Consider the following 21581-nt stretch of genomic DNA (forward strand, 5'->3'; position numbering starts at 1 on the left):
ACCCCTTCCCAGGGGTGGCCACATCCTAGTGAGGAGTGATGGCCTCTCTGGTCTGAGCAGGAAGCATATGCTCAGGCAGATAAATGACCCCACGAGTCCCTCACACTCTGCTGTGTCTCCAACAAGCCACAAGGCTCACATTTGGGCTTCCCTGCCAGACTGCCTTCATCCACCCACCTCTCCTTCTAGGCTCCGTGGGATAGGCATCCTTCGTGGGTACAAGGGGTATGCACAGCTGGAACCCTGAAGCTACAGAGCTCTTGAGTCAGCCTTGCTGACGGTTTCCCACTGTGATTCATACATTCACAGATGTAGTTTCTGGATGTGTCTGTGTCTGTGTTGCTCACAGCACAGCAGGTGTCTTATTTCTGAACCCCACCCCCACTACCATCTCCTAAATTCCTTACAGAGCTTGTGTACATGTAGTTTTCCAGTGACTGTCTTGAAATAACAAGCAAGCAAGTCCATGACTCTTGACCAAGGTCTCGCTTAGGTCCAGAGTCACTGGGCCACACCCCAAGGCCCCTCCCACCTACCTTCACAGCCTTGGCTCTGTTGATGAGCCCGTCGTCCTGAGAACTTCCAATGAGCAGATCCACCTTGACCCGTGGGGCCCTCTGCAGCACTCGGGCTGGGGTCTCTCGGAGGTACTGGCCGTCGACCACCGGACCCCAGTAGTGGAAAGGACCACTCACAGCCAGAAGCTGCATCAGGTGCAAAGGGGTGTCATGGTTTATATAGACTTCATCCTCAAAAACTGATATGAAATAGCCAGTTGTACTGCTTCACCAGGGGCTTCCCCAGTGGCTCAGTGGTAAAGAACCCCACCTGCCAATGCAGGAGATGCAGGAGATGAGGGTTCAACACCTGGGTAGAGAAGATCCCCTTGAGAAGGAAAGAGCAACCCACTCCAGTATTTTTGCCTAAAAAATCCCATGGACAGAGGAGCCTGGCAGGCTATAGTCCAGAGGGTCACAAAGAGTCAGACACGACTGAGCCACTGAGCACAACACAGTTGCTTCGCTTAATCAAGTCTTAACCATAATGAGCACCAATGCTGGCTATTCACCCAAAGCTCTACTGGGAAAGAGAGTAACGTGGCCAGAACAGCAAGCAGGCAGGACACCAGGCCACAGTGCTGGGGTCAGGATGGCGAGTCTTACTCGGAGCAGTGACTAGTCCCTAGGAGAGTATCCCAGAACCTCCCACCGAGATGACAACAAATCCACTGGGAGGAAGGGTAAGCCTGAGCCTGTAGGGGATATTGATCGTGATGGTGGCCAAAGGCAGGACATGACGGGAAATTTATCAGCTTTAGTCACAGTCTGATTAGCTCATATTTGGAAGAGCTGAGGATAAGACTTGCTCCAGGTCCATGAGTCCAGGCCCGCTGCAGAAGGGATGAAAGCCTCAGCTCAGATGACAAGTTATTCTTTCTAGAGTCCCCTTTGCCAATATCAGGGCCAGGCAGGGAGCCTGGGGGCTGTAGCACCATCTTTATACGTTGGAGAAGAAGCACACAGCTGCCATGTCTAAGGGGCGTGGTGGCCTCGCTGCACTGCAGCCCTGTCCACAGTACTCAGTACATGTTACTGTGACCTGACCAGGTGACACCATGATCCCAGCAAGACCCTTTACAGATGTCACTTCATCTCCTCTACTCTGTAAGAGTCCCGTTATTAACCCCATTCTGCGTGCATGCTCGTGCCTGAGTCTTTGGGACCCCATGGACTGTAGCCCACCAGGCTCTTCTGTCTATGGAATTCCCCAGGCAAGAATACTGGAGTGGGTTGCCATTTCCTCCTCTAAGGGAATCTTCCCAACCCAGGGATCAAACCCAGGTCTCCTGGGTCTCCTGCATTGGCAGGTGGATTCTTTACCACTGAGTCACCTGGGAAACCCTATTATCCCCATAGTACAGACAAAATCTGGTGCACAGAGACCAGTCGATCCTCAGGACGCGAGTTTGGTCCATGACGTACTGCAGCCCAGGCACAGCTCAGGGAGGCGGGGGGGTGGTCAGGGAATATGCATTTGGCCCCAGCTGGTCACCAGCCTACTGAGTGGCCTTGGGTGGGTCCTGTCTCCTTTCTGGCCTGGTTTCCACTTGTAAAAGATCCCTCCGTCCCCAACTCACATACGAGTGCCCACCTTGGTCTGGGCATCATTGAGGATTCTGGCCGGCTCCTGGCGGAGGCAGGACACCATTTCTTGGACAGACGAGCTGGGGCAGCCAACCTCCTTTGCCAAAGCAGCTGCCTGTTGCCGAGCCCTCTCTGGCCTGATGACCGCGGCAGGGGAGAGCGCAGAGCCACCCTAGAAGAGAGAGCAGACTCAGAGCCCAAAGTCTAGATCATCTCCCACGCCCTGCTCAGCCCAGAGACCCCAGGGCTGCATCAGGGCTCTGCGTCCTTCTTCCAGGTGTGGGAGTCCCAGGACCCTTCCCTCGAGTGCCCACAGGCGTCTGGGAGGTCAGGGCTGGTCAATATCACATCAACATGCTGTGTGGTCTTGAATGAGTCTCTCTGGGCCTCAGGTTTCTCACCTGTGAAGTGAGGGCAGTAGACAGAGTGGTCTTCAGTCCTGACTATGAACTAAGGTTGTGCGTGTGTGTGTGTGTGTGTGTGTGTGAGTCATGCAGTCCAGTTCTTTGCGATCCAATGGACTGTAGCCCACCAGGTTCCTCTGTTCATGAAATTCTCCAGGCAAGAACACTGGAGTGGGTTGCTGTGCCCTTCTCCAGGGGATCTTCCCAACCCAGGGATGGAAGCCGGGTCTCCTGCATTGCAGGCAGATTCTTTACCATCTGAGTCACCAGGGAAGCCCAAACTAAGGTTGCATATTGAGACAAAGAGTTGACGGTGGTTGAGCAGGGACAAAAATCAGAACTGTCCTCTGAGAAGAGGACTCCACAAAAGGTGGGTACATCCCACCAACGCCTCCTGAGGATTTCTTAAATAGCAAGCTTTCCTGGCTCGGTTAAGATAGAGTCAGACTTGAAAATAGATGCCTACCTAGAAGGTGATGGAAACACAGTCATCGTGAAATAAATTGTATTGGCAGTCATTGTAAGTCTCCGTAAAATCTTTAGGTCTCTGGGAGCATTTTCTAAGAAGGCAGGTGGTGGTTGCTAGGTCCTGGGCAGTGGGTCTCAGCCTGGACGGTTGGTGGGATTGGATCTTCCGCCCGGGGTAGAAGAGTTTAGCTGAGCAGGGTAGGATCCTGGGGCCTGTCCTCTGTGGGTCAACCCCTCCCTCCAGCTCAGACATAGGCTGGGGCCCCCCACGGAATCCGAGACAGCCAGGGCGGGACTGCTGGCATCACCACCATTTCTCACAATGCCACCTCTAACAACAGTAGCAGAACGGCCATTGACTGGAGACTTCAATTAACTTGAGTTAATCTTGTTTTATCTCATTGGGTCCTCACAATAGCTGTGTACCTTAGCAGCTGTTACTGTCTCCATTTGATAAACATGGTAATAAAGAAACAGGGAAATGAGCAACTTAGCCAAGCACAAAAATCTTACCAGAGGCGGAAACAGCCTGTGGCTTCTAGACAGTCAGGCTTCAGAGCGTACTGTGCTCAGGACCCCAGGAAGAAAGTAGAAGGGTCTAGATCAATTCCTGGGTTGGGAAGATCCTCTGGAGAAGGGAATGGCTACCTACTCCAGTATTCTTGCCTGGAGAATTCTATGGACAGAGGAGCCTGGCAGGCTACAGTCCATGGGGTCACAGAGAGCTGGACATGACTGAGCACACACCCACATAATTTACTTAAGCTTCACAATCATCCCACGAGGCAAGGGGAATTATCATCTGATTTTGTAGATGATGGGGGTTAAGGCACAGAGGGGCTCTGTGGGTCTCCAGTCAAAGACTTGCTCTGAGCTTCAGCATCTGTTAATCAGGGCAAGTCCTAACTCCAGGTTTAAGCAGTAATACAAGAAAAACACCAACCAACCCAGGGCCTGGAGGTCAGCAATGGTGGCAGTGAATAGGTTCACGATGGTTGAACCCTCACCATCATGATGGGTTGAGTCCCTGGGCCCTTGGGTTTGTTTCCAATGATGAAGACCACCGCAGATGCTCAGTCTTAAGGGAAAACACACACACACTAATACACACTAAAGATATTCAAGGTCAAAGCCCCATGTTCTAAATTACGCACTGAGCTGCCAGAGTGCAGGAGGCTGAGGTGGGCTGGTTTGACCCACGGGTAGGTCGTGAGGAGACGTGGGTTTCAGGAGGGGGCCCTCTAATGTGTTCTACACTTTCTACAGATATAAAAAGCCAGAGTCCCTGATACGGTGAGGAAGTGGTTAACAGCGTGGGTCACACTAATATTGCCAAGATGCCTCAGAGAACGTTTTTCTCTGCAAGGACTTTGTCTTAATTGATCTTTCTGAAGGAAACCATGTTCTTCATGGAAAATCGGTGGTTAAACAAGCCAACTGCCAGCTCAGCCCTCACTTTGAAGCACTTGGTTGAAGACAAAGAACTGCGGGTGGGAGGAGGGGGTGGTACGCAGAGTTGTGCAGAGAGAGGGGGCTTAGGGGGCAGAAGAACCGGGTTCAAACCCCAACCCTGCCGCTCACCGATGAAGTGACCTTGGGCCAGTGAGTGGCCCCCGGGGCCTCGGTTTCCTCATCTGTAAATGCGGATGATGAACCAACTTCACAGGTCACTATGAGGATGCCCAGAGAAGGGGGCAGCGTCCTCCCCACGGAAGGCAGAGAGGTCTCCGCTGCTGTGGGCACCACGGGGCTCCGCGGACCCGGGACTGGAGTGGGTTCTCTCCAGCCCACCCTGTCACCCCAGCCAGCCATCCGCAGCTCTGGGCCCGGACTTTATCTAAATCTGACCTAGCTATCGAGTGGCAATGAGTTTCCGCTTTTTTTTTTTTCTTTTTAACTTTAAAAATAGCACAGGGCAAAAACCACAAGTGCTGACCACTGCTTCTTCGTTCTGGAGCCTCCAAACATGGGAAGGTATCTTGACCTCAGTCAGCCACAACGGTCGCTTCAGAGTCAGGACCTGCCCTTGGGCGAGCGCAGGCACAGACCACATGGTCAAATGGAGAGGCACCTCACGATATAGTCATACACACACACGCACACAAGGACACACACACACACACTTACCGACATACATTCTCACACAGAGACACAGATAGAAAGACACACGCAGACACACTCAGAAACACACAGGCACTCAGCTACACGCACAGACAGACTCTTGACTGGGACACCTCAGTGAACCCCTCACAGTCCTTCCCCGGAAAGCAACAAGGAGGGGTAGTTTCTGTGACAAACGTGCCATCCCAGGAGGGCCTGGGGGCCCTTCCTTTCTTTGGGGGGTGAGGAGGGGGGCTCTGGGTGGCAGATGAGCCCTCCAGGAGGTGCAGGCTCCTCTCACTGCCTCCCTCACCCTTCTCTGCCTACCCCCCACTGTGCATTTCTCACCCGTGAGGTTGCGGGTGGCGGGGGGCTGGTAGTGATGATCACTCGTGAAGAGCGAGGGGGTGGATGGGAAGCTGGGTGCCCGCTGGGGGCACAGTGTGGAATCAAGGAGTTAATTCATGCTGAGACCTTGTGAAGGCGCCCTGCAGGGAGACGTAACAAGGATGGTGGCAATTCTCATTTAAACAGCACTCACTATGTGTCACACGCTCCAGGACGCTGTGCTCATAAAGGTTGACTTACTCTCAAAGAGCAACCCTGCAAGGTCGGGGGGGTGGGGCGGCGGGGACTGGGTTGTCTGAGCCTTACAGGTGATGAAATTCAGGGCGGAGATCAAGCCACTTGTCCTGTGTGTCACAGCTGGAGAGGGACAGCACCGGGATTCCAACCTTCGCAACCTGCTCTAACCTTGTGTGTCCTCTGTCTTACGCCTCTGGTCGCCGCCCTTTCCATCCCTGTGTGAATGTGAGGTCAAAGCAAAGCGGAAAGGCATGGCTCCGGGGTTTGGGCCCACCAGGGTTTTGACCCCAGCTCTGCCTGTGGCCATCTTGCCAATTCCCTTTGTCATGTTGGGCTTCCAGCTCCTGATCTGAAAAATGGAGCTATTTTCATGAACATTCACAGAGCTGGTATGTGGATTACATAAAATAATGGAAGCCAACTACTTAACATGGAATTATCATTCAGTAAAGTTAGTTGTAATGATCATGGTGGATATTGTTATCCATGTGTTTAACTCCTACAATTTGACTTATTCTCAAGTCACTCAAGCCTGCAGTTACACATCAAGTGACAGGTAGCAAGTCCCTTGTGATCTCTGTCCTGCAATTCTGCTCAAGCTCACTTCCTGCTTGTTGAAAATATGGACTGTATCCAGCAGGATACACATATTAGTGGCCTCCACATGAGGCTCTCTATCATCAGGGTTAAGAGAACAAGCAGAAATTCATGTGCTTTCAAAGATCAGAGTGGGAAGAGATCTCTCATGCCCAGAAATCTCTTCCCACTCTGGGCATGAGAGTAGTCCAGAGGAAGCTGCTCAGATGTAGGACTTGAGTGGGCTTTGATGGAAGGAAGTGATTAGAGAAAAGGAAAGAAGGCAGGTGGCCACTCTTGAGGGAGTAGGCAGGGATGGCAGGTGAATCCAGGGGTCTGATCACCCCAAGCAGCTAAGGGGAATGGGAGCTGGTTTCAGGAATCCCAGAATCCCCAGATTAGGACTTCAGTCAGTTCAGTTACTCAGTCATGTCTGACTCTGCGCCCCCAAGGACTGCAGCATGCCAGGCTTCCCTGTCCATCACCAACTCCCAGAGCTTGCTCAAACTCATGCCCATAGAGTCAGTGATGCCATCCAACCATCTCATCCTCTGTCAATCCCTTCTCCTCCTGCCTTCACTCTTTCCCAGCATCAGGGTCTTTTCCAATGAGTCAGTTCTTTCCATCAGGTGACCAAAGTATTGGAGTTTCAGCTTCAGCATCAGTCCTTGTAATGAATATTCAGGACTGATTTCCTTTAGGGTTGACTGGTTGGATCTCCTTGCAGTCCAAGGGACTCTCAAGAGTCTTCTCCAACACTGCAGTTCAAAAGCATCGATTCTTCAACTCAGCCTTCTTTATGGTCCAACTCTCACATCCATACATGACTACTTGAAAAACCATAGCTTTGGCTAGACAGACTTTTGTGGGCAAAGTAACATCTCTGCTTTTTAATATACTGTCTAGGTTGGTCATAGCTTTAAGATTAGGACTTAGAACTCAGAAACACAGGTACTAAATGAGTTATCCAGCAACTGTGTAAGTGAATGGATGGATGAATCAATGGGTGGATTAGTTAATTCTCCTGAGTAAGAGAGGCATGTGCACAGAGAGGTAGGGAGGAACAAATGTGAGAGAGCTTTAAATTCAGCCTAAGCAAGATAAGCGATTAGAAAGCAGTAAACCCCGGGACACAGGCAGGTACCCCCACAGGCAACAAGGAGTTAGTAAAGGCTTCTGAACGGGGTGTGACAGAAGGTATTTTAGGAATATTCTTGGGTCATTTATTTTTGCATCTCAGTGCTGAAAATGGTGCATAGCACTCAGTAGCCCCTCAGCAAATGAGCATCAAAGCCTCTGTAAGGTGAAAAATTCTGATGGCAGAGGTTGGGATGGGTATTCCCTTACCACCAGAACCTAGCACAAAGCTTGGTGCACAGCAGGCCTTCACTAAAGATCGGTGGGCAGAATGGAACTCAAGTGAATGGCTGGATGGCTGACTGACGGCTGCGTGGGATGAACAGGAGAGGTCCTGTCTGAAGCAGGGATTACCACAGAGGCTTGTGTGGGTGGAGGAGAGAGGGGTGAGGCATGAACCAGAATATCACTGCCATTGCTCTGCATTGGACCCTCTCCTGGGAACGGACCCAAACCTGGAAACTTGCCACCAGAACATCATAGACTGGCTGGGTTTATTGTTACTGTTTGGTCATGTCCAACTCTTTTGTGATGCCATAGACTATAGCCCACTAGGCTCCTCTGTTCTTGGGATTTCCCAGGCAAGAATACTGGAATGGATTGCCATTTTCTTCCCAACCCAGGGATCAAACTCGAATCTCCTGCATTGCAGGCAGATTCTTTTTACCACTGAGCCACCTGTGAAGCCCCCTAGCTGGACTGGGGGACATCACTGAGGCAGACAACTCAGAGATAACTCTGCAAACTAAAGCAAGAGATACACTTCAAAAAAAAAAAAATCTTCTATACGTGCAAGTTAATATTAATATTGCTTTTAATCTTTTCTACACTGAAATCATCTTCTTTTCTTGATCCCTAAAAGCATGAGTTTCACTCTGATTTGTAACACTTTGATTCTGGCAAAATTTCAGTCAAAGGGATGATAATTAATACAACTTTCATCCAGAGACCCTAGTCTTCGGGGCATTGGAGCACACTGCCCCCTTCCTCTGCTTCTTCGGAATCAGCAGTTCTTGGTTTTAGTTGGTGGGAGCCCAGGGAATTTGGATGAAGGAAAAAGGGGGTATCTTAACCCTTGTTGGAGAACTAAATGGCAACCCACTCCAGAACTCTTTGCTAGAGAATTTCATGGACAGAGGAGCCTGGTAGACTACAACCGAGGGGGTCGCAGAGTCAGACACGAGTCAGCAACTCACATACATAGCCCTTGTTAGTGTCCTTTGAATATCAGACAAAATGATGCCCTTGAAGCACCTTAACACCAACTGCAGGGATGAATTACAGCCTAGGCGAGCTCGTGAAAGACAAAGCTCTGTGAACGCTGCTTCTTTGGTGGAGAAACGCGTGCGCACAGAATACGTCACCTCTCCGAGCCTCAGTGACCTCCACTATAAAGTGCTGGCCTCACAGTCTTGCTGCCAGAGGTATCAAGTATGCTGCGTGGGGAACTCAGCGTGGGACCGGTGCAGGGCAAGGGAACGGCCCACTGGCTCTCCTGCTGTTCCTCTTAGGACTATGGGTCTTCCCAGTAGGACACACCAGCCTTTCACTGACTAATTCTGAATTGCCATGCCCTTTAAAACTTTGAAAACAACCTCCAGTGTGGAAAAACTGGGCGAGCAATTTGTGAATCAGGGCTGATGGCAAGAATCAACCTGCAGGAAAAGCAAGCAGCCCAGTTCCTCTGAGGAGCAAGGAACCGAAAGGAGACCTGGCTTCCCGGCCAGTCTGCTTCCTCTCTGCCATAGGACCCCTGCTGGGTCCTCCTCACCCTCTCTTCCCCTTCCATCTCTCCACCTTTAAAGTATACAACTTTTAAAGGGAGGTGGAAGAGAAGGGACATTTTATAAAGTAACTTCTAAGAGCCAGGTCATTCCTGCACATTTTCTCATGTGATCCTAGCAACAGCCCTGTATGGATTACCATCCCCACTTTACAGATGGAGAGACTGAGGCTCAGGTGGGCAAGTACTTTGTTCAAGGTCTTGGGACTGAAAGCATCAGAGCCAGGGTTATAAAGCTTGCACTGTCTCCCTACACCGTCCTACCTACAGGCAGAGACAACAAGAGCTCAGCCTATCACATTGCTGCTTTCCACTACACTCGGTAGTGGCTGATGGGCGGTGATTTGTAAACAAGACGTTTGCAAGGTGGTCAGGACAGAGAGAGGAAAGGCGGGGAGAGCCTGGCTTCACCGGCCGCAGGAGTGCCAAATGGGAAACAGTCTCACAGGCCGGCTTGTAAAGGCCCCTCCCTTGTCGTGACCTCATTAAGTCTGTGGCATGGAAAAGCCACCCTGAGACTGACCAGAACCAGAACCCACCCTGGGTCACTGTGATGTGCATTAACAAGTGTCCCACATTCTGTTTTGTATAGAGTGTTCGCTCAGACCATCTCAACACTCCAACCCATGTGACGAAGTAGGAAGAACCAATATTATTTTAAAAGGAAATACATTACTTATTTAATCACTCTTTTTGTACATTCCCTACCTCATTCCAAAAGGAAATTGGGATATACTCCGGAAAGAATGTCAACAAAGTCTAGTAAACTGTTGGTACAGATGAAGGAGGTTAAGAAGCCAGATTTTCTGGCCCCAAGATGCTGTGGTTTTCCCAGGCTTCCATGCTGCCGTGATGGAGGGCAGGTGTCCTGGGAAGTCCACGGGCATCCTGACTCCCTCATCTCCCCATCGCCTATCACTCCACCAGGCTCTTTGGATAGTCCAACTCTATCAGTTCCCAGGGTCCCCGATTAATTCAAGATGAGGGACTGGTGAGTGATTTTTTGGACTCTTTATAGTTTTCAAAATATTCTAACTTCTCTCCAAAGAATTTTATAACATTTAATTAGAACAAATTTTAATTGCATTTAAAAGAGTAATTCCTTACTAAAATATAACCTGACTCTTGCTGAGAGGAAAGCAGGCATAGCCACTGATCTGTGGACAAGTGGCGAGGTCAAAACCACGTACGAACACTTGGCGGGGGGAATAAAGCTGGGGCAGAAGGAAGACCACGGTGGGCAGAGGGAGGTGGTCCTGACCAATGGGTGTGGTCCCCAGAGCGAGCCTCAGCGTCATCACATCCCAGGTTTGCCAAAATGGCAATCCTCTTCACACCTAGAAAAAGGCCAGCATGTATTGTTCTATCAGTGTCACCTTGGTTTTGTTGTTTAGTCGCTCAGTCGTGTCTGACTCCTTGAGACCCCTTGCGGTGCTCCTCTGTCCATGGGGTTTCCTAGGCAAGAATACTGAAATGGGTTTACCATTTCCTCCTCCAGAGTATCTTTCCAACCCAGGGATTGAACCCATGTCTCCTGCACTGCAGGTGGATTTTCTGACCACTGAACTAGCAGGGAAACCCAATTTGTCACCTCTGTATAGCGCAGAAATCTATGGTAGAAAATAAAGTCAGCAAAACAATGGAAACTTAAATACAATTTTCTGAGTCAAGGAGCAATGACTGTGAGATATTGTTAGCCTCTCAGCATGTCCCATGTGTGTGTGTGTGTCTGGGTCTATTTGTATATTTATATGTAGGGAATAAATTAGATCATACTGATTTTGAACTTGTCTTTTTCACCTCTCGGTCCATTGTGCATATCCTTCTGTGCTGGTACCTAGCCATTTATGAGACTTTCTAATGTCAACAGTGCATCGGGTATTTAGGCTGTTAGGGAGAGAGTCATGGACAGGTTAGGAGCGCCTGCAGGTCACACTTGAATGCAAAGCACAGCTCTGATTGGTACTTTTTGATCTGGACTCTTCCTTCATCTGCAAGAAGGAGTATAATGATGCTGATAGCTTCTCTAGAAGACCTCAGACAGGATAACTGACTTGCCCCAAATCATCTACTGTTACCAAGTTGGATTCAGGATGCTTTCTTCAAAGCCATCGCGTCACCTGGCCCTGCTACTGTCTGCTCTCAACCTCCCTTCTCCTGACATCTCTGGCAAACGCTCCTTCCCACCTGGCTCGGTTACAAATCGCCTCTGCTACCTGTGGATGTGCTATGTGGAGGCCCTGCCCAGGCATCCGCTGGAGGCGGCCTTCCCGGGGCGGGGCGCCTCCCAGGCACTTGGTCAGCCTTGGCTTTGCCCCTTTAGAACCATGCTCGCTCTCCTGTCATGCTTGTCTTCCATGCTCTTGGAAACTTGACAAAATGCCTTTTTTTCCCCTCATCTGTCACGAGCATTACACCCAACGGCCTCTGTCACCTTCTGCCTGTCAGAAACCATTTAAACGCGTGGCACTCGAAACGTACTGCTGTTCCAGGCTAAGCTTTCACCCTTTAAAAGGGACACCCTGACTCCTGGCCGAGGCAACGGCCGCCTTCTGATTTCAAAGGGAATGGAAAGGCAGGCTCCTGAAGCTCCCCCTCTGTTCTCAACGAGCAGTTCATACACACACGCAGTAGGGGAAGTGTCGCCTTTGAAAAGTAATTTCCAAATTACAACTTGTGAAAGTGCCTAGGTACCTGGATGTTTCTGTCCAGCCATTGCTCCCGTGGCTCTGTTTCAGGGACCGGCTGATTTAGAATGAATGCCTAGGACAGCTGGGACTGTATGGAGGAGAGGGCAAATCTTAGAGGAGGTTGGCCTGGGCTTTCCCACATTCCTACGCTTTGGCTTTGAACAGATTAGTCACTTCTTCAAGACTCAGTTCCCTCAGCCTTACAGCCTTGCTGCCAGAGATATAGGAAGTAAGGAGTGTGAGAGCTCAGCACAGGGCCGCGTGCAGAGCAAACGCCCCACTGGCTCCCACTCCTTCAATTCCTTTTAGTTCTCTAGGTCCTCCCAGTGGGACACGCCAGCCCTTCGCTGAATAATTATACATTGTCATGCTTTTAAAAAATTTGTAAAGCAAAACCAGTGTAGAGAAGTGGTAACAACACAGACTAAGCAAAAAGAAAGACTTGCATTCGAGCCTCTGCTCTTAGTGGCCTTGTCTTATTGGGCAAATCAGTTAACTTTATTTACCCTATCCATTTTGTGAAGTTAGAATTTTATTTTACTTTTTAATCTTCTCTCCATTTGCTGCACAGTGGGTTCTTGTTGGTTATCCATTCTAAATATAGCAGTGTATACATGTCCATCCTAAAGAAAGAAAGAAAAGTGAAGTCGCTAAGTCGTGTCCAACTTTTTGCGACCCCATGGACTGTAGCCTACCAGGTTCCTCCGTCCATGGGATTTTCCAGGCAAGAGTACTGGAGTGGGTTGCTATTTCCTTCTCCAGGGGATCTTCCCTACCCAGGGATCGAAGCCGGGTCTCCCACATTGCAGGCTGACGCTTTACCGTCTGAGCCACCAGGGAAGTCAAACATGTCCATCCTAAACTGCCTAACTATTCCTTCCTCCCAGCCTTTCCCCTGGCGACCATAAGTTCGCTAAGCCTGTGAGTCTCTTTCCGTTTTGTAAGTTCATTTGTATCAATTCTTTTTAGATTCCACCTATAAAGGATGTCATACGATATTTCTCCTTCTGTGACTCACTTCACTCAGTAGGACAATCTCTGGGCCCATCCATGTTGCTACAAATGGCATTATTTCATTCTCTTTAATGGCTGAGTAATAGTCCGTTGTGTCTTCTTTATCGACAGAGGAAGCTCTGTCGATGGGCATTTAGGCTGTCCCCATGTCTTGGTTACTGTAGACATGGTTACTCGGTTACTCGGTTCATGCTGTAGTGAACACGGGGGTGAAGGTACCCTTTCACATCATGTTTTTCTCTGAATATATGCCCAGGAGTGGGACTGCAGGGTCATATGGTAGGTCTATTTTTAGCTCTATGTTTGAGGAACTTCCTTACTGTTCTCCACAGCAGCTGTTCCAATTTACATAGTTGGGGGATTTTATTCATCCCTCTGTTTGGTTGTATGGATCAGTATACAGAGATAACTGGAACTGGTGGCAGATCTGGGGGTCGGGGGTTAGCCAGCTCTTGCCCAGGGCTATATTCCCACGTCTAATATCAAGGTGGAAAGACGGAAGAGTGAGGGGCATGGAGGGAATTTCTGGCCCAGAGGAAGCTGGCCTGGAACTGAAGTCTGGCTGCTCTGCCCCACAGGAGAGACTGAGCAGCCTGTTTTTTCTGTAAGTGTGGCTCTGCAGTCAGCCATGGCTGACTGTTTGAACTATGCCTCCAAATATGAGCATCTAGAAGATAGTAGGGGGCTTCCCAAGTGGCTCAGCAGTAAAGAACCCACCTGTCAAAGCAGGAGATGTGGGCTGGGTCCCTAGGTCAGGAAGTTCCCCTGGAGAAGGAAATGGTAACCCACTTTGGTATTCTTGCTTGGGAAACCCCACGCACAGAGGAGCCTGGTGGGCCACAGTCCATGGGGTTGCAAAAGAGCTGGACACAACTTATCAACTAAACTACAAGAAGAAGACGGTAAGGCCCGGCCCAGTCATCTGGGAGTGAGAAAGCCTTGTCTGGTAACTGGTTTCCTCCCCGTCACCTGCGATCACATCCCTCTGTCCATCTCCTCCTCCTTTGCTTTCCTCCTCCTTTCCTTCCTGGACTAGGTGGCACTGACCAGCTCCTGGGGAGAAAGGGCTCCCCAGGCCACGCTGGAGAAGAGCAGTGTGTGTGTGAGTTCTGAGACTCTGGTGGGTGTGGATGGTCTTGTGTGTGCAGAAGGGGAATTGGCTGGGGGACAGGGTAGCCTCTCAGGGGACAGTGTCACCAGCAAGGATGACTGGGGCCGCACGGACATGACCGGGGATGCCTCTGTCAGAGGGAGTAGAACAGAGAGGAGGGACGTGGCCCAGCTCTCATTAGACATCCCTAGAGGGGGCACCTTGGAAAGAGGCTGGACCGGGAGACAGGGCACTGACCCAGAAGGCCTTCCTGGGTGTCTGGCACAAAAATACAGGTGAGGGGGCCACCCTGGGGAGATCAGTCATGGGTGCCGGAGTCAGGTTCTGGGCTGGAGGCCCTGTGCTGGCCACAGCGGTGGGGAGGCGGGAGGGGCCCCCACCGGAAGTGGACGGTGGAGGGCTCCCACTTCACATCCAGACCACAGAGGCGGCATGGAGCGCCTGAAGGCAAGCTGTCTGCACATCCAGCTGGATTGAACCCCGCGGCCCTGGGCTGTCCTGGCAGCTGTCCTTCAGACTTGAGCCTCACACCCGCATCCTCCCGCACTTGGCCTTGTGTGTTCAGCAGGGCCCTGCATTCTCCATGGCTCACTTCCTTATCCTGTATTAGCTCCAGCTAATGGGTGTGCGGTCTGAGCTTAGCCCCCTCCCTGTTACAAGGGTAGCCCTCGCAGGCCCTGGGCCCATCACTCTGCCAGACCCCTCCCCAAACTCCCCCGTGTGACAAGCCCAGGGGACTCTTGCTAAGGTGCTGATGCATCGGTATGAACTAAAAAGGCCTGCTTCCGAGCCCCGCCCCAGCTGAGCTCCTGGAACCCATGTCACGTCATTTGCAACAACACAATCCCCTTCAAATTTGTCAGGGAAAAACAAATATACATTTTTATACGGTGTAGAAAAAGAACGGACAGAGCTTGAGCTTTGGGATTGGAGAAATCTTATTGAATCTTAAACTTACGACTTGGTAAGTGGTTCTACTACCTGGATTTCAGTTTCTCCACCTGTAAAATGGGTACATAATAGTGTCTCAAGGTACAGTATCGAGAGCATGGACCATGAGTTCATTATTAGTGCACATACAAGGCCAGTATCTCCTCCTCCTACAAGCTGTGTGTACTTGAAAGAAAAGTGAAAGTGAAGTCGCTCAGTCGTGTCCGACTGTTTGCGACCCCATGGACTATAGCCCACCAGGCTCCTCCATCCATGGGATTCTCCAGCCAAGAATACTGGAGTGGGTTGCCATTTCCTTCTCCAGGGGATCTTCCCAACCCAGGGATTGAGCCCAGCTCTCCCGCATTGCAGACAGACGCAGGCAGATGCTTTAACCTCTGAGCCACCAGGGAAGTACTTAGGAAAGCTATTTAAATCCCCTGTGCCTTAGTTTCCTCAAGTGTAAAATGAGGGTAAGAAGAATATTTCACTAGATTGTTGAGATGAATTGATGAGGTAAAAGGTAATGTGCTTACATGGGTTAGGTTTCCAATAAATGGTAGCCAATATTAAAATCAGAATTGATATTTCAAAGAGCTCTAGCAAGAATTAAATGAAATAATAGGTTTGAAAAATATTTCAGAACCTGTATAGCACTGTCAGAGATCAGTTATTATGATTTATAATATTATTGCTGCTGCTACTGCTAAGTCACTTCAGTCGTGTCCGACTCTGTGCAACCCCATAGACGGCAGCCCACCAGGCTCCCCCGTCCCTGGGATTCTCCAGGCAAGAACACTGGAGTGGGTTGCCATTTCCTTCTCCAATGCATGAAAGTGAAAAGTGAAAGTGAAGTCGCTCAGTCTCAAACTCAAATTTAAAAAATAGCCAAATCTTTTCCAATCTAAAGAAAGCTTTGGGGATTGCAGTTCTGTATTGGCCAAGGATATTTTAAGCAGCTGGGCTTGTCTATCTTCTGTCCCTGCTTGGCGGCCCCGTGCTGCTGGGTGTAATTAGTCGTGGCTCTGTGGGTGATGAAGTAAAGGCTGGCTGACAATTTCACACCCACCCAGTGGCTTGGAAATGGATGACACCATTCTAAATTGCATTAAGGCCAGTTTTGAGCTTGTTCTTCAGATGACAACCACGGAATCGTGGTTTGAGTGGAAAGCCTATCTCATAGAAGTATTAAGGCATCATAAAATGAGAGAGAAGTTATTAGCAAGGGGACTTTAATAAAAGCCATCATCATGCTATGAGAGATGGTAACCTCATTTTGTGCTGTTAAAGCATATTTTGAGGTGTTTGGACAAGTTTAATTGAGATTATTGTTTATGAGATGAAAATACAGGGATGAAGCAATGAAGAGGGCTGACTCGGCTCACGCTCGAGAGCTAATTTCAGAGGTCTTATCTTTAATGTTCATCCAGCTCTTCCTATCAACTCTGGGATACAGCCAGCTCTGCCATCAGAAGCTAGTTCTTTACCAGGATAACTCCATGGGCTTCTTTGAGCATTTCCTGTATGCAAGATGCTGCATGGAATTTGAAGATGATTAAGGCCTAGAGTAGGAAATGGCAAACCCACTGCAGTATTCTTGCCTGGAGAATGTCATGGACAGAGGAGCCTTTCAGGCTGAAGTCCATGGAGTCACAAAGACTCCATGAATCAGACATGACTGAACACACACCCATGAAGGCCTGAAGAAAGTTTGTAATCTACGGGAAGTGGGGTTTCTTTGTCTTTCTGAGTTTTTTTGTTTTAAATTCTCACTCTCCCTGTCCCACCCTCCAATTCTCCATCCGTTCTGCCCTTTCTTCCTCCTAGCAAATATTTGATGGTTACTCTGGCCATGCAAGGTGCTAATGCTAGGTGTCAATCATTGACAAAACAGGAAGCCGCCTGGCCTTCATGGAACTTAACAGTTTTCGGAAGACAGACCAACATAGAGGTGGGAAAGGGGAGGTATTAAAGAAAAGCTTGAAGAACTTCCCTTCAAAGGGCCTGATACCACCTGATGCCACCATGTACCAAATCCTATTTCTCTTGGTAAGACTGCCTCTTGCCTTTGTCCTAAGTGAAATCCACAAGGATCTCTGAGTCCTTCCTGGTTCAACTGTACATTTGAACCAAGGAAAGATAACCTGTGATGTCTCAAAACTCCTTGTTAATAATCCTTTTTGTTTAGGATAATAATACTAAACAAATACTAAAATAATACTTGTTTTCCTCTTTATGTTTCTATTAGAGTCTTGGTCTCCCAAACACAGACAATCCATTGGTACACAGGAAGAAATTTCCAGAATATTTACCTATAAATATCATTTAGGTAGTCTTATTCTTTTAAAACATGTTTATATATATAATGTATATTTTAGTACAGTCATCTATGAATATAACTAATGACTGTGTATATAAAAGATGTGTATATTGAAAATGTGCACATATAGGGAATGCTTACTCAAACTCACTCAAAACTTTGTCTTACTGTCATGATCAACAAGTTCAGAGACGAGAACACTTGCACTCGAGAACAGGAAGAGGCCTTTTCTCAGTGGACTGAAGGAAACAGTCGAATGAGGATGCCCCCACGCGCCATAGCGTTTGCTCCGCTGGTGGGAATAAAAGCGACCAGCAAACTTCTTGCCTCTAGGACAGTCACAGGGCGTTCTGGCAAAAGGCTCCACTACAGACAGATGGCACCGCTTCTGTCATCCCTCCTCCCCACCAGGGCCACGCGGCAGGAGCCAGTCTGGGGAACAGGCTGTTCAGACAGCTGAGGAACCTCACTTTAGGACAGAGGACAAGAGCAGGCAGGGGAGAGGGCCTACCCCACTGCATAGGGTAAAGGGAACATGAGTCCTTCCACCAGGCTCTAAGTCTCTAAGAGGAAAGGATCAAGCCTTGGCTGGCCCGGACTGGAGACTCACTCCTGATTCTGGCAGATCCTAGAATGAGGGGAACAGCAGGAGTAAATTCAGGGACAGAGCCAGCAGAGCCTGCCAGGCAGTAGGAGAAAGCGGAAGTCACTGAGATGGCAGGTCAGAGCAGTGAGGACCAGGGAGGAAGCCACACGAAGGCCACGCACAGTGAGGGCAGCGGGGGTGGAAGGCTGGGGCAGAGCTGGGCTGAGACTGAACTGACCTGAGCGGGTCAGCTCGTCAGCCTGTTCCAGGAACACCGAGAGGGAAGAGGGGATCACAGGCAGCGGGAGGACCGACGTGGCCGATAATGACGTCACTTCCGACTCCAGACAAGATGCAACTTATCATCCCACAAAGAGAGAAAAAACATGAAGGGACCAATGGAATGTCCCGGCCAGCACTGCCAAATGTGTAGCCTTAGTGGACTCATGTTCAAGGTTGAGCTGAACATCACCTGCGTCCTCAAGACTCGGGGCCACTGCAACATTTTGAACCATTTCCTTTAGTTTCTCCTCCCACAGAACCCCCACTGTGCTCCCCTCTCATTGTGGTTTATTCCTGGTCCCTGTCTGCTGACCTCTCGGATGGCAGGACATGAGTCCCAGTCACCCTGATGCCCCCTGAGCTTAGCCTCATGGTTGGCATGAAGCCAATAGTTACTCAATACAATATTCATTTAAATAAAGAAATACCTGTTAGATCTAGAAAAGAAAAGAGTTTGCATCTTCATGCATCTACAGGAAGTCAGTAGGGAAAGCAAAATTGCAATGTTGCTAAGACTGAAATTGGGGCCCCTCTCAGAGAGCTTCCCAAGCTTTGGGAACCCACTGTCGCTAAGGGGGATGCAAAGGGGACAAGTTGAGCAACCGCAGAAGAGAACAGCTCGGGTGAATCAACACATTTGTGCAACTCCTCAGAGTGGAGAAGCTTCAGTGCAAACAGAGCTTCTGCTTTTTTTTTTTTTCTCCTGAAAACACTGCCAGCTCCAAGAGGCACCCCCGAGAGAAACACAAAGATTCTGAGGATACACATTCAGGTGCCATTCTAGCTGGATAATTCAGGTCATCCACATGGACCATTTACCCAGCTCCGGAGATAGTTCCAGAAACATGAACAGCTCCCAACTCTCAGGAAACAATGGGGTCTGATATCTCCCAGATGATTTTCAAGGTTAGCTCATCATCCTCCCGGGAGGTGAAGAGTCAATATTCACAGCCCAGGTGCTTTTTGTTCAGAAAGCAGATCCATCACTTCCATTTACTTGTTCATCTGATGCATGGGTGTGGCTCATCTGTTTGGGGGGCAGGCTCGGTGCTGGGCTCATGGTCTGTGTTAGACCTGCCCCTGCTTGTCCCAGCTTATGCTCCACTTTGAAAGGAAAGAGGCGGAGGCATATTCCGTGGTTCCCATATCCCCACCCCACCCGCCACCCCCCGCCCCTGCCATACACCTTGCACTATGCTAGCTAATCTATGCACATCTTCCTATGGACCTCACGCTGGAGAAGTGGGCTTCGTTCCTGCTTGGTTTAGGAGAACTGCAGACCCCCCGGGGGGGTAGGTAACACCTGGCTCTCGATGACACTACGTGTGTAAAGCTAGCATTTACAAAGGAGAAGGTTTCAATAAGATCATCATCTTATCCACAGAAGTAGGAGGAAATTAGTCAAGCAAATCTCAACATACAGGGTCATCTTGCTAATTTGCCTGTGGACATTAGCCTGGGTCCTAATAGCTCATAGACAGCATATTAGAGCAGAGACATCACTTTGCAGACAAAGGTCTGTCTAGTCAAAGCTATGGTTTTTCCAGGAGTCATCTATGGATGTGAGGGTTGGACCATAAAGAAGGTTGAGTGTTGAAGAACTGATGCTTTCCAACTGTGGTGTTGGAGAAGATGTTTGAGAGTCCCTTGGACAGCAAGGAGATCAAACCAGTTAATCCTAAAGGAAATCAACTCTAAATATTCACTGGAACAACTGATGCTGAATCTAAAGCTCCAATATTTGGCCACCTGATGAGAAGAGCCAACTCATTGGAAAAGACCCTGATGCTGGGAAAGACTGAAGGTAGGAGGAGAAGGGGGAGACAGAAGATGAGATGGTTGGATGGCATCACCGACTCAATGGACATGAGTTTGAGCAAGCTCAGGGAGTTGGTGATGGACAGGGAGGCTTGGCATGCTGCAGTCCAAAGAGTCAAAAGCGACTGAGCAACCGAATAACAATATAACAGTTCATTAACTCAAAAAGCTCCCTGGAAATCAGCTGCTTTTACACTAATGGACCTGGATGTCTCCATGCGCTCTTGTAGTGTGGTTGCCGGACACGTGGCCACTCAGCCAGGGCTGATCCCATTCTTAACTTAAGGACCTTGGTGGGGGTGTCCCCTGCCAAGTGTGGGCTCCAACCTCCATACCATCCCTCAGCCTGGGCCACAGCCTGGGATTCTTTTAAGTGCAGTTGACAGCTTCAGGTATGTTTTCTCAAACAGACCCCATTTCCATGCCGTCACCCCAGGGGTGAAAGGAAGGTCGTGAAACAGCAAGGCCAGGGCAAGTGGGCAGCAGCTCCGGGTCACCCAGTGGAAACAAGCAGAGAGGATCCTGCCACGTGGGCTCCCATGGCTCCCAGTTCTGGGCTTCTCCTTCTGCAGCAGCCTCTCCTGGGCACCGACCACTCCCTTTGATAGAGACCCGTCTATGGTCCCTGCCTGCCTGCTGTCAGCCTCCACCATTAGACCACCGGGAGCTACCTTAAGCCCACCGTGCTTTTCCTCCCTGTCCCCCAAAGTCTGCATGAGCCTCTAGCCCTCTAACGTGTTCCCAGGCTGATCTTTTTCCTCCTGGAGCCTCAGCTCATGGCACAGAGAGCCCCTCCCTCTCCCAGCTCCACAATGGCCATTTTCCTTTCCTTACAGAGTCACCAGAACTGATAGCTGTGTAGTAGGGCAGGGCTTTCATGCACGGCTGAATTCCAATGCCTAGAAAATGTCACTGAATAAATAATTGAGTGAGGGAATGACTTCAGAGTCTAACTCATAATTGATGTTCAGTAAATATTTTTTGACAAGTTGCCTAAAGCTTCATGCCTCTGAACTATCAATCTAAACCTCTGTTACTCCTCTGGGTGAGTTCAGGGGGAAAAATCCACTTCTGCTTCTCCCTGCCTGCCCACTCCTCCCCCTCGAGGCCAAGCATCCAGTCAGTCTTTGCAACATTTCCTCTGCCCCTTCCCAGGGTGCCCCGCGCAGTACAGGGACTCTTACAAGTCGTCTAAGGAAGCACCTCTCTAGTACAGAGCCCCTGCTAAATTTAGAAGCAGCCCTGGTGTTTTGAATTCATCTTCGATCACAACAGTGAGAGAGGTTTCTAAATGACTGTCCCTGCTGGCCGAGGTGTTCCCACCAGGTTGGGGCCGCGCCACCAGTCCCAGACAGTGACCTGACTCTGCTTGTGGACCAGTTGAGTCATGCTGGGCAGATCACTGGATGCTCTGTCTTCTCTGTGAAGTGGGAGGTGGACCAGGGCTCTCAGAGGGCTATGCAGCAGGTCACTTGGCATTCCGAGCTAACCCAGGCACCTCCATGACATGCTGTCTGGAGCCGGCGTTCCGGCAGCTTCCATCTCTACCACCAACAAGCCCTTGGGCTCCATGTGTTGGGCTTTCAATCAAGACCAGCATGCTATGAGTCGTGTCCGACTCTTTGTGACACCT

The 21581-nt window shown here is 49.7% G+C and overlaps 1 protein-coding gene across 1 annotated transcript in view; it reads right to left on the reverse strand.

The window, feature by feature from the left end:
* TG (thyroglobulin) overlaps positions 1 to 21581 on the reverse strand; it is a 235968-nt gene that overhangs the window by 38936 nt on the left and 175451 nt on the right. Inside the window, exons 42-43 of the mRNA XM_019974011.2 lie at positions 2152 to 2316; positions 537 to 704 (exon numbers count right to left, since the gene is read on the reverse strand). Coding sequence (XP_019829570.2) covers positions 537 to 704; positions 2152 to 2316 — 333 coding nt within the window. The remainder of the gene's footprint in view (positions 1 to 536; positions 705 to 2151; positions 2317 to 21581) is intronic.

This window comes from Bos indicus, chromosome 14 (assembly GCF_029378745.1).
Source record: "Bos indicus isolate NIAB-ARS_2022 breed Sahiwal x Tharparkar chromosome 14, NIAB-ARS_B.indTharparkar_mat_pri_1.0, whole genome shotgun sequence".
Classification (NCBI taxonomy): domain Eukaryota; kingdom Metazoa; phylum Chordata; class Mammalia; order Artiodactyla; family Bovidae; genus Bos; species Bos indicus.